The sequence below is a fragment of the Ptychodera flava genome, chromosome 13 (genome assembly GCF_041260155.1).
Source record: "Ptychodera flava strain L36383 chromosome 13, AS_Pfla_20210202, whole genome shotgun sequence".
NCBI lineage: Eukaryota > Metazoa > Hemichordata > Enteropneusta > Ptychoderidae > Ptychodera > Ptychodera flava.
In genome coordinates, this window is record NC_091940.1 from 12116750 (window position 1) to 12134592 (window position 17843).

The following is a 17843-nucleotide window of genomic DNA, read 5'->3' on the forward strand; positions in this document are numbered from 1 at the left end:
TTAATGGGTACTTTGATTACATGTCCTAAGAGGATAGAGTCCTCTTCATTAATTAGGTCTGTGATAAAAATACTTTGATACAGATGGCGCTCAATGGCCAAGAATGAGTTCCATGGTGATGAAAACATAAAACCAATGTAGGCCACCATCCTAAAGTTCATAAAATGAGTCAACTAGGAATTAATCAACAGGATGTTGCAAAACATTTTTGCATACAATTCTAACACTTGACAGATTATCACTGGTACCATATTTCATAAAGTTTTGATGCAGTATTTACAACACTATGAGATCAACATCTGTATCAGTTTCATCACATTTGACGTTGTATTAATTTGTGGCTATATAACCCTAATTAGGAAAGTTAATTACTTATGCAATTACAAATTAATTAAAATGACACTGATAAATGTCTTTTTCAATGTTAAAGCAATGTGACCTTAACATCAGTTAACATCTGTATAAAGTTTCATGAATTTGATGCAGTACATATTTCTTGACATATCAGCCTACTTACGAAACTTCAATAATTGACATGTTGCTGCTACATGACGTGAAACAAATTGACGAGCATATGTATGAAATAGGTCAATGTCCTTGTACCAACTATGCAGCGATATTTGATCTTACTGTTTAAAAAATCAACATGTATATGTATGACGTAGTCAATGTACATGTACCAACTTTGAATAAGATCAGTTGCGACTTGCCAGAGTTATGGCTCTCGACATGAAACAACCATAACAAAATTGCTACCATGTGGCCATATTGGACCAAATCGTGAAACCAATCGACATACATATGTATAAATAAGTCAATGTCCTTGTACCAACTTTGAATAAATTTGCTTGATACATGTCTGAGTTATGGTTCCGGACATTAAAAAATCGGAAAAAAATGGCCACACGGCGGCCATATTGGATTGTATCATAAAACAAATCAATGTGCATATGTATGACATAGGTCAATGTCTTGTACTGAGAACATGCCCAAGTTATGGCAAAGGACACGAAAAAATTGTAACAAAATGGCTGCCATGCAGCCATATTGGATCATATCAAGAAACAAATTGACATGCATATCTATGACATTAGTCAATCTCCTTGTACCAACTTTGAATAAAATCCGTTGAAACATGTCTGAGTTATTGCTCTGTACATGAAAATATCGTAATAAAATGGCTGCCTAGCGGCCATATTGGATCGTATCACATAACAAATCGATGTACATATGTATGACATAGGTCAATGTCCTTGTACCAACTTTGAATAAAATCGGTTGAGATATGCCTGAGTTATGCCTCTGCATATGAAAAAATCGTAACAAAATGGCCACACAGCAGCCATATTGGATCGTATCACAAAACAAATTGACATGCATATCTATGACATTGGTCAATGTCCTTGTACCAACTTTGAATAAAATCGGTTAAAACATGTCTGAGTTATGGCACTGTATATGAAAATATCGTAATAAAATGGCCGCCTGGCGGCCATATTGGATCGTATCACAAAACAAATCGACATGCATATCTATGACATTGGTCAATGTCCTTGTACCAACTTTGAATAAAATCGGTTGAAACATGTCTGAGTTATGGCTCTGTACATGAAAAAATCGTAATAAAATGGCCGCCTGGCGGCCATATTGGATCGTATCACAAAACAAATCGACATGCATATCTATGACATTGGTCAATGTCCTTGTACCAACGTTTGATAAAATCGGTTGAAACATGTCTTAGTTATGCTCTGTACATGAAAAAATCGTAATAAAATGGCCGCCTGGCGGCCATATTGGATCGTATCACAAAACAAAATGACGTGCATATCTATGACATTGGTCAATGTCCTTGTACCAACTTTGAATAAAATCCGTTGAAACATGTCTGAGTTATGGCTCTGTACATGAACAAAATCGTAATAAAATGGCCGCCTGGCGGCCATATTGGATCGTATCAAAAAACAAATCGACGTGCATCTGTATGACATATGAAGTAATCCTTGTACCAAGTTTGAATGAAATCGCTTCTTGCATCTCTGAGATATCTGCGTGAACGGACGGACGCACGCACGGACGCACACACGCACGCACGCACACACGCACGGACATGACCAAACCTATAAGTCCCCCCTGGACGGTGTCCGTGGGGACTATAAATGATTACCACACAAAAGTATTGATCTACACATGAATGAAGCATAAGGCAATTTCCACGACGTTAATAGAGCAGCAAACACAGAATGGTACAAAGAATGATGAGTGTGAAAGCAATGGACCATCAAAGGTCAAGAGAAACTGGTAACGATGGTGTCACCTTGGTTGTCATGGTATCAAGTAGACTGTCGATATTGCACATCAGACTTGCAGACCCAATGGTGTCACTACCACGATGCTTTGCAGGTAGACTGACGAAGGCACGGCCACACGCATCATATGGGAAATTACGACCCTGACAACAAGAAATTTAAAATGTACATTTTAGTATAACTCAGCATTTTTAACAGGATTACCTTTCAAGAAGATTAGAATATACGACAATTTAAACAGACCAAGTAAATCTCTGACACTATTTTCAAGTTGAGATACCATAAGTCAAAAAGTAGAATGTTCTATGATGTTAAACACAAGGTTCACATACAATGCGCCAATAAGTGAAGTCTTCCAGACATCTGGAATGACCGAGTCCTCACAAAGCATGACTGCTCACTTTCTACTGTGAACTCATTGCCGATACTGCTTTTCTGTAATGCAGGTGCCATTATTGCGATATATGACCATAATGCACTGCACTCGGCAAGCAAATTTGTCCCCAAAAATCAGCCAAGTTGGCGCCACCAATTTTGTGATGGTGACGGTATACCTGCATCTACTGTACAACACACAGCTGACAAATTTGTTCCAAACTTTGACAAGATTGTGGTGTCGTCCATTTCTTTATCATTTTGTAATGACTGTAAATGACACTTACTGAATACCTGACCACTGCAACTTGCTGACTGTATAAATGTACATAAGCCACATCATAGCGTCTTCAGTAAGAGCTGATAAAGATCTTGGTTAACTTAATTCTACCATAGCTTAATTCACAGTAGAGATGGTTTATCTAGGAGTACCGGTACTTGTGAATAAATTGACAACACTTAGAAGCGAACACCCATATTTGCAAGCTTTTGCATTTAGGATTTCAGCTACGGCTTATGTGCCTGCCATATATCACAAAGGATTTCTTTATTGGTGGTTCACTGAAGCAGTTAAAGCGTAGCCGCCTTGAATCCCTGCATTTTGCACAAGTGGGTATTGTTAAGGCAAACTATAAACGGTTATGGCATTAGTGTGCAATAAAGTGACCAAGGAACGTACTGTGTCTAAAAGTATATTTTGTGTGTTCTGTATCATGGATTTGTTTAATGCTGAACCGTTTGTAATATTTGTTGCATAGACTCCCTGTCATGTCAAAGATATTTTGGAATGAGCATCATCAATATCTTGCCCCTGTGTGCAAACTTTCTTGGCCTGTAGCAGATCACCTAATTGGTCTTCAGTAGTTTTTTAGTCCCTGCCAGACAAGGTCCAGAGTGGGGACTTGTGGACTGGGTTCTGTCTATCCATCTGTATGTGCATGCATCCTTCGGTCCGTGTGCGTCCAGAGCAGTCTCTCAGGTACTGGACTGATTTGTCTCAAATTTGGTAGAAGGACACCACAGTATAGCATAGATGTGCATTTCTGTTTATGTTGTCATATGCAATATGGCTCCCAGGCAGCTTTTCTGTGCAAAGAGCTATAAATCACACAAGCCTGACTGATTTCATTTAAGGCTGGTACAAAGACAGAACACTAAGACCTATATGTGCATTTTAATTTGCTTTGTGACACGTACGGTCCAGATTTCATTCAAACTCAGCAGATGGACATTGCAGTACTATGATATATACGGCTGTATGTCAACATGTTTCACCATACAATTGAATATGTATACCTGGTGGCAATTTTTTTGAAATTTTTGTCAGTCTTGGTTACACTTGTACCGTCATTGAAGAATACTGAGGTATCAGTCTGGATCGTAATGCTTTCAGTAACCAAAGCGGACTCACAAGTTGTCGGTTGTAAGTACCACCTTACATCTTTTTTACAAGATGGTAGTGTCATGATATTCCAGGTCTCAATTCTAATTATATATTTCTGCCAATTTAATGTCAGATACATGTCATTTCACAACATGATCTAATATAGCCATTTTTGTCTGTCCAGAGCCATTTGACTCAGACATTCAAGGACAATTTCTATAAACTTTGGGTAGCACCATGAAGAACAGAAGCACGTCAATTCTTTTTTGTGAAATGATCCAACCATGTCTGGCAGCCATTTTAATTTTAATTTTTGACATGCTGGACCCATTACTTAGCCATGCTAAGACCAAGGTTTTACTTTGCACACAGTTCCTCCATGTGCTTTGCATAAAGACAATGTGTCCTGACCGTATAGCTATGACTATGCTGGTTATACATTCTAATTGGTATATAATTATAACTTCAATCATTTGTTTTTGTGAAATTGAAAATTCAATTTTTCCCTATAAAGTTGACACAGGTATAGCAGCCTTTTTAAATCTCAAATATTGGTAAATTTAGATGTTTCATGTGCACCAAAATTTGCAGAGTGACCCTTGATTTTCATTTCAGATTATGGAAGAAAATGGTTTCCTTCAGTAAAGTTTGTGTGAAAGTTTTAACTTTGCAAATTTGAGGTGCACTCTACCAGTACTTTTCAGTATAGTGATAGAATCAAGGTATAGTAAAAGAATCCATAGTACTTGGCTCTCATAGCAAATTTGATCTGTGAATAAATCAGTTGAAATACACGAGTTAAGTCTTTTAATTAACTGCATTTATTATCAGTAGATTTCTAAATCATGCAAGTGATTAAAATCATGTGTAGGTCTTCATTCAGTAATTCTCTGCCAAACAATCTAACTTTCACAAAAAGCTAACCATGAGAACTAATCGTTTTTTCCACATTTTGGTAAATGATAATTGAGATAATGGGACGCTCTACGGAAAGCTGAGTCTGGTTTTGGAAAGTCAATTTTGATCTCTTCTTTTCACACTGTAATCATGGAACGGTGATGAATTGTAGAACAAATTATCACTATTATGAAACGAATAATAATCATATTATTGACTCCCGCAAAACATTTACTTACCATGTGCATGATAAGGATATGTGAGTGGTGAAGCACATCAGCATTTACAACCTGTGAATGACAATAAATAATTTAACACACTCTGTACAATACTAGTAGTTACAGTAACTGCTAGACGCTCCCACAAAAATTAGAATTTTTGTTTTCCTGCCAGTAATACACCAAAGTGGGTCAGACATAGTAATGACATCTGTGCACAGTTCATCCTTCTACCACCATGGTAGGGCCCAATGCCATTGTTTTCAATGGTTAGGCTAGACCTGTGCAGTGATACAGAAAGAATAGAAAGAGGTGAACGTAATTTTAAGTGAAATACTGATGAACATTGAAGGTTTATCGTACGCATTTGATGGTGGAATTTTATTCTCTGGATCATTTAAATTGAAACAAAAATATCATTGAGCAAACAAGAAAGGAAACAGCTGCACTGGTGCTTATGGTGGGAAAGCTCATCTGTCCTTGGTTAAACTCATTGGTGTGATCTTACATACATTCTAAATCCTACTATTTGCTATAAAAAAGTTACAGTACTGACTATATGACTTCAACTAGTATCTTTCTAATTTGTGATATGCTAAAAAGATTTTAAAAGCGACTTTGGTGTTTTTTTGTAACATAACCCATATTTGGAACATGTTATTGTAATACAAACAGTCAATATTTGACCTAAATTGCTATTATGGTACGCACACCTCTCATAAAACTGAAAAAAAAAGAACTGAAGGCTTTTTCAGAGAAGTTTGCATTGTCGATGGCCAACTGGATTTTAATTTTCAACCAGACTGAACATGCCTCAGTGGTACTCTATAGTCTCACAAGAGAGTAAACCCTCTAGACCTTGTGAGAGTACAGTGTAGTGAAGTGTAGTGGCACACACGTTGCTTCTTGTTGACTCCCCTGCATTGCATCAGTGAGACAGATACAACATTGTTGGAGCGTTTACAAATCAGAACACTAAACGAAATGTTGGATTCTAAGGGTCACAACCTGAAATGATACTTTTCTCCTCAATTTCAAGCAATCCATTTATATAATTTCAGGGTTAAATATTGACCATTGGCATCAAAATAATCTGTTTGACACATTACAAAAAAGGTCAGTTTCATGATTTTGAATTTTAAATGAAACATATATGTGATTGATGTAAAGATTAATTTCTAAACCTTGCCTCACATGCATACAAATGACAATTTCACAAACAAGGTGGTCAAATTGTCTATCTCTACAAAAGAAATTGTTCAACAAGGCATTGTAACACTTTCCGGACAAAGTTGAGGTGACGTACCGTATATCCCTGTTGAGCACTGAGGTGTTCAGCTACGACCAGCAACGCATTCAGTGTGGCGCCACCACTGCCGATGGTCGCCTTGGGGTCTTCCACTGTCAATATCAAGACGTCTTCATCTATGAATCCTTTCCTCTGGAGAATGTCAAGCTCTGTGAAAAAGATGGTGAGAATAAATAAACTCCTTCACATATGACTTTCGTTTACTTTTCAAACATAAAATAGGGCTATCTGATTGAAAGGGACAATAGCTTTGACTTTCAATAATATTCAGATTGATTGATTTTGATTTCAGAAAGCAAGAAAATTTTCTTTTTCTTCTCCTCATTATATGTTGACATACAAAGCGTACATCTTGCAAACAACGTAATCTTGACGAGCACTCTATGTCTCAGACTAAAACTCAGTCATCAGGAATGCCATTGGACATCTGACTCGCATGCTCTGTCTATAAGTTTTTTTGTGTTATGTGAATATGACATATTGTTCCAATAAATTTGCATTCAATTACATTAAAATATATATCAGGTCCACAAGACATGTATAATTAAGCAATAATGTACCGGAGCCCTCCCAGCCCATGATGGACGAAAGCTTACTTTGCACGACATGATGCACGAGGCGAAGCCGAATATATTATGTCGTGCAAAGTTTTCTTGAGTCCAGTATGGAACAGGGAGTGGGTATATTATTGCTATTATTTTATAGTCTTGGTGATGCCGGTGAATTCGTAGATGCAGAAAACATCTGGGCCACAATGCTGGATAATCGGATACATTATCCGGAATAATCTGCAGGTATAATGACATCATATTGGTATTGACAAAGCTATAATATAATTTACAATATTCAGACACACCATCCTGAACCAATTAAAGTAATTAAGTGGTGGTAACAGCTGTCCAAATGGGCTATTGTACCCTGCCAGCATACCACCGCCGTCAGGATTAGTCCAAATTTGTCAAAGTCAGAAGTGGTACTTAACTACAGATAAAGCCGATGAATTGCATCATCAAGTCAAAGCCAGGTATGATGTCACTCATCATTTGAGCGAGAGAAGAGTTGTAGTTTGCTTCAACATCTCTGTATCTACCATAGCATTATTTTCCGAGTATTCCTGTCTTTCAGTTGGAAGTCATTATATGAATCACAAGCCTTACAGTAAGTATCTCTAAAGCTGAGAGGCCTTCCCATCATGCATCGGCACTGAGGCAGTATTGCTCAAGTAAGGATTACTTATATATTCAAATTCAAAATCATACTTCTTGACATATAACTCAGTGTGTAGCCCGTTTGTATCAATATGGAAAAACACATCCAGCTTTGAAGCTGCGTTTGCCCTCTCCATTGTTTTCACAATCTTCAACTCGCCAGGATAAAACATAATGTAAGGAATTTGATATACCATTGGATTATCCATGCTAAACAGATCATCAAGATATCAGTGCATGTTGATAAACATTTTTTGTGTGTTTTTTATCCCAGAATTATGCGGAGATTGGAGGACTTGGCTTCACATTGGTGAAAAAGTAAGCCAGCAAAAAAGGGTGCCAAGTTAGTGCCAATAGGTATGATGGTGTATTGACAATCTAGCAAAATGTCATACCACCAAATTTACAAGTATGTTGCTATTTTTAATACTGACATCGCATGATACCTTCTGCTGCCAATGTTGTGCAGCAAACCTTGTTTCACAAGAGATGGTAGTCTTGTTTTTGTCAGGAAATAATCGAGTAAATGTGAAAACAGTCGGAAGTACGGATAGACACAAACTTACAGTAAGTGCCTTGCAAATTAAGTGATAAATCTCTGAAAGTTTTGAGTATCCACATTTGGCTCAACCAACTTGTTTCACAAACTTTGTTTTAACACTAGAAGGACCATTTTTTTTTATGTTTGATATAAAAATTATAGTCAAGTAACCATGGCATATCTTAATTTGTGCATTTGCTGGATCCTGCTGCAAAAGTTCTATTTTTATTCTCTTGACTGAAGATATTTCAGAGGAACATCAACTCAAGCTCTGATCACAGACATCAGCTAATTAAGTAAATATTCCGATTTCATCTTTTTTGTCGATTAAAGTTCCGGTATATGCATTCTCTCTTTGTACAATATTTCACACACTCTTATTAATATCAAAAATTCATGATTAAATTAAAATTGCAACTATACATACAACATGATTAAATTCAGTAAAATTGCCAAATGATTTTTTTTAATGTAAATGGTCAAAGTTACACCAGGTGTTTCATGACCATTTTAAATTTTGAGCCAAACATACTCTGAAGGTGACTTACATACGATGGAGCTGATCAACTCATTCTAGGGAGTAAAATACCAGGAAGCTGAGAGTTTAATCTGCAACAAGCTGTACTGAATAAATTTTCAAATGCACATACACTCCCTATAGTTCAGTTAACAAGAGTTAGTGAGTACAGATTACCAACATTCTACTTTCAATTTCAAAATTCGCATTTTTTGATTCACTTCATGGAATCCACTTACATTCAGATTGAGCCAGTCATACATAACAGGTCCTGGACCTCAAAATACAGGGCATTCAGAATGAGGCAAGTTGTGAATTCAAAATACCAGAAATGTCACACAGGCACAGTTATACATTCGTACATGCACGTGTCTTAGTATTCAGGATTTAAAAAAAATAATACCTCACATGAAACAATATTGAACAAAACGATTAAACATCAACAGATGGTGATTTGATCCTGTACTCCCTGTATAGTGACAGACCATGTGGTGCAGATTCCACACATGTCTCTGTATCAATCTCTTATACTGATTTGTGTTAAGCTTCTAGTGCAAAACGTGTGTTGTACACGCCATAGATCTTCATGTGTGTTACACCCTTATGTCTAAATAATTATTTGAAAATTTCCTTTGCTTTTTCGCTATGACAAGGCAAGAACTAACACCTTTTTGCCACATTGAACAGAGAATTATAACAGCCAGATAGCAGGGGCATATCTACATTAATTATGATACATTTCAAATACAAATTTGCAAAACTGTACAGGATTCCTGAATCAATCTATTTGAAAATGTACAAATTCAATAAATTTTCTGAAAAACTGCCATAAGACTATACATGTATGAGATGATTTTAAAAAATGAAGACTAACACTAAATTTTCCAATGAAATAATGGTGAGAGCAATGAACTGTTTTGAAATTCATAATATTAGCAAATTTTGAATGATAATCTAAATCTTTGGTCAAAAATGTCACTTCTTTTTTTCCAGTTTTAACTGTCATTAGTATGGAGGTCATAAAATGGACAGTTGTCAGCTGTCATGTCATCTGTCAAACATTCATCAGCACTGCCCGTCTAAGGGACCATCTCAAATTGTCTCATAAATTCAAAAGGCGAAATTTGTTCATTTATTGCGGAGGGGGTTTGACCTCCATTCAGTTAGTGAACTTCACTTTCACACATTTATTATGTGATTACAAGTTCTCTTTACGTTGTGAGTAAAAATAAACAAAAACTGCACACTTGTACCGGCAGAGTTTGCTGTAACTGTTTCCAACTCGTTTGTGTCATTCTATGGTTAGTACTCAAATTTGATCGACGCTCAACGATATACTGAGGTCAGTGGATACATATTCTTCAGTAGTTATAGCAAAATGCTGCATTGTACTCAAAGGCAGACATCAATATTTCACACTTTTGAATTTTCATTTAGGGGGAGGGGGAGGGGTTTTGATGTAAATGCAGGAATTTCGTTTCTTGAACTTATGTTACAATCTGAAACTGTCCCTAAATTTTTAAAATCAGTTCATGGTTGTTGATGAGTCTCTTGCGATGGCCTCATTTTGACTTCACTCAAGACTTCATGCAATTAGCAATGTAGAATTTACATATTTCTCTTCTTTATTTGTGATAGGAAAATTTGAAATTGTCTGATACCTTTGATATTTGATTTGATGTCATGAGGAATAACAATAGATATTATATATTGTAAAATTGTATTTTGAAAGAGAATGGTTGAAAGATTCCCTGAGAAAGTTTGAGCCAAAGTTTAAATTTTCACTTTTGAGGTGCATACTACCTTAAACAAAGTCCAAAATGGCATTTCTAATTTTTCCTAAATTTCTAACCAATGTTGGATCTCTCCTGTTAGAGGAATCTTACCTTTCTGATAGGCATATGCTGCTGTCTTGGTTTGACAAGTCAGAACAAGCGCTGTCCACTTCACACTGTCAGAAGACATCTTGTCCAGATAACACTACCGGTAGTTCAATCTGAAATAGAGGTACAGTCATGGGATAAGAGATTGATAAACTCTTTTCACCAACAATGGAGGAAAGATTAGTGTGATAAGGTGTGGAATCATTGAAAAGTCGATTTACCGTGTTTAAATTCTGACAAGCTGCAAATCATAACATTCAACACATCCACATGATCAACAATTTCATCTATGTTCACCCCATTGTTGTGTAAACAGGTCAACATGCAATCACCATTGACAGCAATGGGTTTGGCTAAACCATGGTGGTGGTAAAGGGCTGTGAACAGGGAGAGTTATATGTACCAGAATGATTTTACCAAGCTCTGACATTATATATCATAGCCCAAACATGGGACTATGTGCCCTAGGGTAGGTGACCATTTGCCCTTCTTACATTGGGCAAATGGTCTCCTGCCTCGAGGGTACATAGTCCCAGTTTTGGGGCTATAATGTTTTTATTATATGCCTCTCTTACATGATATCCCTCACAAATTTTTGGGTTTACACGCAAATGACAATTATATGCTTTGTTTCCATGTTAGACAAAATCTGTTGAAAAAATAGAATGATTATCATTATAGAACAGTACATTGATATGTTTAAATCACTGTTGTGTGGTTTATCGATTTTTTGCATAATTTTGTAAAAACTGTATTTCCTGTGTAAAACATGTAATTTTATCATTTTTAAATCCCCAAGTTGTCAAGGTGTAAATAGTTCCAGATTATTTTCAGTCACATGATGACTATGCGGCCTGCAAAATTATCAACAAGTTACCATTGAGGCACGCGATGTTAGATATACAACTTACCTTACATGTACATGTACTACAAGGGATGAAATAAATACATTTTTCTTACAGCAAATCTTTTACTATCGGCATGCACAGACTGACATCTATCTAAAACTAGACACTAGTCTGCCCAGCGTGTTGAGGAAGATCAATAATCCCTGCCTGAGCTGAATGAACATAGCTTGGTGAAAGCAGATGTTACCACTGGTAATCTTTTGCACATTAGTCCTCATCAGTGGAAATTGCATAATTTGCATAGTATCTACACTAGAATCGACACAATAGGCCCGGTTTTTTTTGTTCCTTCATTTCTCTAAAGTGTTCAGAAATTAAGTTTTGTTGATTATTGTGATCAGGATCAAACCAAAGTGATTGAATTATATTGTGAAGAATTCAATGTGGTTTTACCTTTTAACCTATGTAAACCTGATATGGTACCTCTTATATCAAAGTAACAGAAGGGAGAATTATACAAAAACTAGTGTCCATGCAATGCTGTGTTAAGGAGCTCATGTGCAAATTTACTTTCCGGCTGGTTGATCTTTATCACTACATAATTTAATTTTCTGCTTTTGTCGCCTGCTTCTAAAAATTGCTATGTGTAGGAAATTTTAGCATACATTGATTATTTTAATTTTACTGCCAGTATAAAGTGCCATGACATTTCAATTTGTGCCTCATAAATCTTCACATTTTCACATTTTGTCTCGTACATTCACGTAACTTTCTTGGATATATCCCTGGTAGAGACCATTGATAAATTTCTCATTGCTGAATAATAATTGCTCTCAACCATATTAAGAAGTTATGATCAGTCATGTAGAAAAATTGGACACAGCAATACATCTTCCACAATGCAAAAGATTGCTGTCACTCATGAATATCCAACTTTTTGGTGGTGTTACTTTCTTACCTGAATCCCATCTTTGGGGGAGGAGGTGCTCTATGGGGGCTTTTTGTTAGTTTTTTGTCTGCCCCTCCCCGAATGAACAAGATTTTAAAAACAGCTTTGCTCAAAACAAGGAGAGTTAATTTGCTTAACATGTTGACAAAATATCTTTCTTCAATAAGTCGAATTTCATATATTGATAACGGAATGACGCATATTTGGTAAAGGAATTTGAAGAATGACAGGATCGTAGTGGGAGTATGAAATTGCACAGCGCCCTCAAAAAAACATTTTCTATTAAACCATCAGAAATCAACCCAGGTTGCTAAATATATATGTTAGGGACTGGTCAGTTTCTTCAGCCTGGGGGGGGGCCGGTGGATTCATGGGGGGGGTCACCCTGTTTTTGACTTTGGTGATAGGGGGGGTCACCATGTTTTTGAAATGCCCAATAGGGGGGGTCAGTGTGTTTTTGAATTTTGACACAGGCTCATCATTGCCTAAAATGCTAGTGTCAGCCACAAATTTCATCATTCAGTTGTATTTTTCGGCGCGCCCTTCGGGCGCGTAACTTTAATAATCAGTCATATTTTTCAGCACGCCCAACTTTAACATATCAAGCATACATACATCAGAGATATCTGTATGTTCAATATTTTTCAGCGTGCTCTTCAAGCTCATTACTTTAATATATCAGACATTTTTCAGCATGCCCTTCAGGTGCATGACTTTAATATACAAGGCATATATATCAGAGATATCAGGATGTTTCATATTTTTCAGCGCGCCCTTCGGGCGCCATACTTTAATAAATCAGAGATATCTTGATGTTTTGCAAAGTGAAAGTGAATCTGCATTTCATATGAAAAGGATGACAAATTCCTGATACTTTTCTGTTCTCTCTATGAGAATTCAGTATGAGAAAGCAACATGCACAAATATTTCACAATATATATTTGATACAGTGACTTATTTTAGAGATAGAAAAATGACAAGATATCTTTCCTTCTCATTGATGCAATTATTTTCCTTTGTGTCACAGGTTTTCTGTAGAAAGATGCTTTTTTATGAACAAAATAACAGTTAAAAAAGGCAGTTTTTGTCATTATTAGCTGTGCTTTTATGGTTTCAATGTTACAAGAAAAGGTCCTCTCAGACACTGTACACATCAGATTTGGCTAAAAAAGCTCTCTATGGCTCCTCAGGAGATTTAATTGGATGGTTGGCAAGTCTTAACACCCATCAAAGTTTTTGATTCACTGCTTTTTCCTCTTTGATATTAATGATTGACATCCATTTCTGTACAACAGTTCAGGACATCTGGTTAAGCATAGAAAGTGTGAAATACATTCACAGCTCATTCAAAATACAGCTCATTCAAAATGTACTGTATTCAAACTTTAAGATTGACACTTTGAAATTCCTATCTTACAACTGACATGTCAACAATTTCATTAAAACATAGAATGACTATTTAAAATATATATATATATAAAATATAAAATATATATATATATATATATTATATATATATATATATATATATATATATATATATATATATATATATATAAAATTTATGTCCACCTTTTGTTTTACCTATGTCGCGTGCCGGGGGGGGGGGGTCACCCTGTTTTCGAAATTTTGGAATAGGGGGGGTCACCCTGTTTTCAAAATTTGGAATAGGGGGGGTCAGCCACTTTTTGACGTCGGCAAAAAATAATCCACCGGCCCCCCAGGCCGAAGAAACTGACCAGTCCCTTAGCATGTCAGCCAGGTAAAAGTTATACAACACAGCAACTTGTCGGCCCTAGAGCTACTGCAGAAGGTTGTGCACAGTGGTTTTCAATTTGTACCGACGTGACCAAAAGTGGGATCCCTGACCTTGTGTCCTTCAGTTCAGTCATCGAGAAATTCATTCATTAATAGTATCATAGCTTTTGAATAATTTGATGCGCTTGACACAAAAACAAAATATGTGTAACGCCTAATTATGAATGAATACGTGCTTGTAAAACATCTTGAAACTAACCTGAAAGCAACTGCTGGACCAAATTTTGAGGGAGAGCAATCAAAACATCGCCAAGCATCCAGCAACTCGCAGCTCGCCCTCGTAGCAGACAGTCTGACTTCCGGGGTTAAAGGTCAGACTGTGAGATTGCATGCGTTAGATATGCAAAAGAGTTCAAACTCGGAAAGTGACAGTGTTGGGGACATTCAACTTCTATGCGTACCAGTCGCCTGATGCGCCAATGCACGTCGTTTAGTCGTTAAGTTATTCACTTCATCGAAGCCTTAAAGAGGTAAGTTATGCCCTAAACGATTTCTTTATTGACAAAATTAAACCTGTGCGGGCTTTCATTAGAATCGAATGTTTACAAAGTGAACACGATCGATTGTAGACAATCCATATGAATCCGTGCTCGAAGGCGCTAGGGCCGTTTACGTACAATACATAACATACGCAGCATCGTGAATGCGAGTTTTCACACGCCGAAATATGCATTATTCAAGAAGACTAAACAGTGTATTGTACCATCGGTGTATGGTGTTCACAATTTGATCTGCCTGGCAATATTGTGAGCAAGAATTTCACGGATATCCTTCTTTGCGATGGTTATTTTCTGTCCATGAAGATGGGTGGTACATGGTGTTCAGTGAAGACGAAGTGGTGGGTTATTTGAACGTTTTTCTTGATAACCCGCATGTAATGACTACGTGGAAATAGAGTCCATAAATGGTTGTTTTTCCATCATTTCAAGGGGGTTTTAACTCGTTCAAAGTGTGCCTTCAGCACTTGCAAGATACGCGCCAAAATGTGGTTCTGTACTTCGTGGCATGGATGTAAAAAGATATTCGTGTTCCGTGTGTACTACCTTGTATGTAGATCTCCAAGTTGATACCATGCATCACCCGAGTTGCCCGTGCTTGTTTGCATTGCCACAACGTGTCCTCGGAAGCCGTCGGCAAGGATCATATCGCCGAGGAGACATAGAGTGAGATAATTGTTTAGGGAAACGTAAATTTACCAAAGTCGAGTTTGAGATGTGCCATAAAATTATCCTTCAGGATCAGGGATGCTGTGTTAGTGAACAACTCCCGCCCCTATTTGATATGGTTGTGACAATGGCAGTGCAATACAATCCCTGACATCCCACTCCCTGAGTATCAGTTTGCAGTGTGGACCTGTATGTCTAGACGTCTGCAAGTTGCGTGTGTGCATCCACTTATATAATACCGTTCCAAGGTGGTCTGGGAAGTGAAAAGTAGTATTATGCAATATTAAATATTCCTAGAGAAACACAAATGTGATTTTCATTGATTGCTTGCTGACTCCTAATATTTGTGCACAAAATAAAAAAAAAACAGACTCAGAGATTTGTTTTAGTGGTTGAATAGGTGACATTGAGGATGGCATTGAAATAACAGAAAACAGGACAATGCTCAAGGCAAAACGTTTCTTGAATGTTTATAATTGGACAGTCCATCATTATCATGGATTCGAGGTATCTTTAGAAATTGAGTAAGACCACACAAGTTATCCTTAGTGAGAAAAATGGTTCAATATCATTTCTGATCTTCTTTTTTCCCTCCATGATCAGAGGTGCTTTGCTTGTTTTTGCAAATATGATCTTCAACCATTGCAAGGTTTTTTCACATGGCAAGTTTATTTTACAATGAACAGCACTAAAAGAAAATGGAGTCTTTGTAAGACTTAACATAGACATTTACTTGCTTTACCAACGTAAAATACAAAATGAATCCTTTTTTAATGTTAAAATGGATATTTACGGTTAAAAGAGTGGTTTACTAAAGGACAACAAAGTTAGGTTAACTCTAGTTTGTCCGGTTGGGCTGAAAAAAGACAATTATAAATTTTCCATGCATGATGACAAATTATGCTTGTAAATGAAAACGATTTGTTGAATATTGTATCCTGGAAAATCCCCAGGGTATTACATCATCCAGCTGTTGAACATTTTTCTTGTTATAAATGCATAATTTACAAGTGACTTGCATTTTAATGTAACCAAATATGTAGATATATAATATAATTGAAGTAAAACTGAAAATTTTATTGAAATAGAAGTATTAAGTTTTCAATATTTCATTTTTTAATTAGCAGGGATCAGATGTAGAAAATAGCCAGCAGCCCGACAAAAACAACCGACTGCAAGCTAAAATTTGCCCACTGTGAAAATGTAGTTTTAGTTAAAAAGCAGGACATTTTGCATAAACTTTATGTGCTCATACACTACTTGTAACCGCCTGTAATTTTATTTTTGCTTCCTGTAACCAAAATTCTCTACATCCCTGATTATATTCTTGCTTGCTGCCAGCTGGGTTGCCAAAGGCTGAAATATTAGAAACAGGATTAATTCATAGCGATTACATCACAGCCCAACCAAAAACAGCTGAGTTTCAGTGACATCTATTTCATGTATGCCATGCTATGCTGCTTCTGCTTCACTGTCTGTGCCTGAATGAGACTAAATCTCAACCACAGTGTCTTTGTGTCCTCACATGACCTTTCAGCCTCTGAGTCATATCACCTAAACTTCTGCCCAGTGCATATGAAGAGAAAATGCGAAAACCTTGCTCCATGAGTGAAAAGTTGAAAGTAAAGTACACTGCAATAATCATATTTTGTACTTAAGTTGTGTGTAGGTTAATGCAATATTGCCAAAACGACTCATGTACATCACCTACATGTTTTCAAGTCTTGCACCATGTGCTCTGGTATGGTAAAAAGACAGCTGAGTATTGCATGTAATTGGAGGATATATCGCATGTGATGATAGTTTATAAATTGCAATTCTTGCAATTCTGTCCATTTTGACAGAGTAGAAAAACAATCTAGAAGTACAAAGGTTCAAAGTGCAAAGTTCAGTATACATTCATTCAAGGAACAAGTAAGTTGTGAGAGAGACAGGCTTGCCGCTTGCATTCAAAATTATATCTCTGAACATTCAAAGCAGAACAAAGAACTAAATATAATGTAATTGGTTGATGAAACACACACTGATGAGAGAACCAGGGATTGAGGATTTCCACATTAAAAGTTCTGAGACTGTACAAGCTGTCCTGTAGTGAACTTTCAAGATTTGCTTTGGCCAAGAGCACTTTACTTCACATTGTTGATGTTATGTCTGCCGTATCAAGTGACTTATTTACATAAACTGTTTGCCAGCCAGGGAGTGCTTGTGATTACATATACCTTGAAGACTTGTAACCTGAATTCAATTTGGTAGATTGTAGACAAGGCCGGTGCAGAAATTCTTGTGAACAACAATGACTGTACTGTCTTGTTCATATTTTCCAGAAGCCACAAACCTGTCTGAAAGCATGAAATTTTTGTCAAAAGCTCATTAAAAGCATGCAATTACATGTAAATGGAACCCTTCAAATGCCTTATACAA

At 36.7% G+C, this 17843-nt stretch overlaps 2 protein-coding genes across 3 annotated transcripts in view; one reads left to right on the forward strand and one right to left on the reverse strand.

Moving 5' to 3' along the window:
* LOC139147427 (L-fucose kinase-like) overlaps positions 1–17843 on the reverse strand; it is a 35885-nt gene that overhangs the window by 17937 nt on the left and 105 nt on the right. Inside the window, exons 1-5 of one of the 2 annotated variants that reach the window (XM_070718533.1) lie at positions 14456–14592; positions 10645–10754; positions 6490–6641; positions 5205–5255; positions 2318–2452 (exon numbers count right to left, since the gene is read on the reverse strand). In XM_070718533.1, coding sequence (XP_070574634.1) covers positions 2318–2452; positions 5205–5255; positions 6490–6641; positions 10645–10723 — 417 coding nt within the window. In that variant the 5' untranslated portion in view covers positions 10724–10754; positions 14456–14592. Of the gene's footprint in view, positions 1–2317; positions 2453–5204; positions 5256–6489; positions 6642–10644; positions 10755–14455; positions 14593–17843 lie in introns of those variants that run through there. The other variant, XM_070718534.1, reaches the window with a different exon arrangement.
* Positions 14553–17843, forward strand: part of LOC139147428 (CMP-N-acetylneuraminate-beta-galactosamide-alpha-2,3-sialyltransferase 2-like) — a 28254-nt gene continuing 24963 nt past the window's right edge. Inside the window, exon 1 of the mRNA XM_070718535.1 lies at positions 14553–14726. The gene's annotated coding sequence lies outside the window, so the exon portion shown is untranslated. The remainder of the gene's footprint in view (positions 14727–17843) is intronic.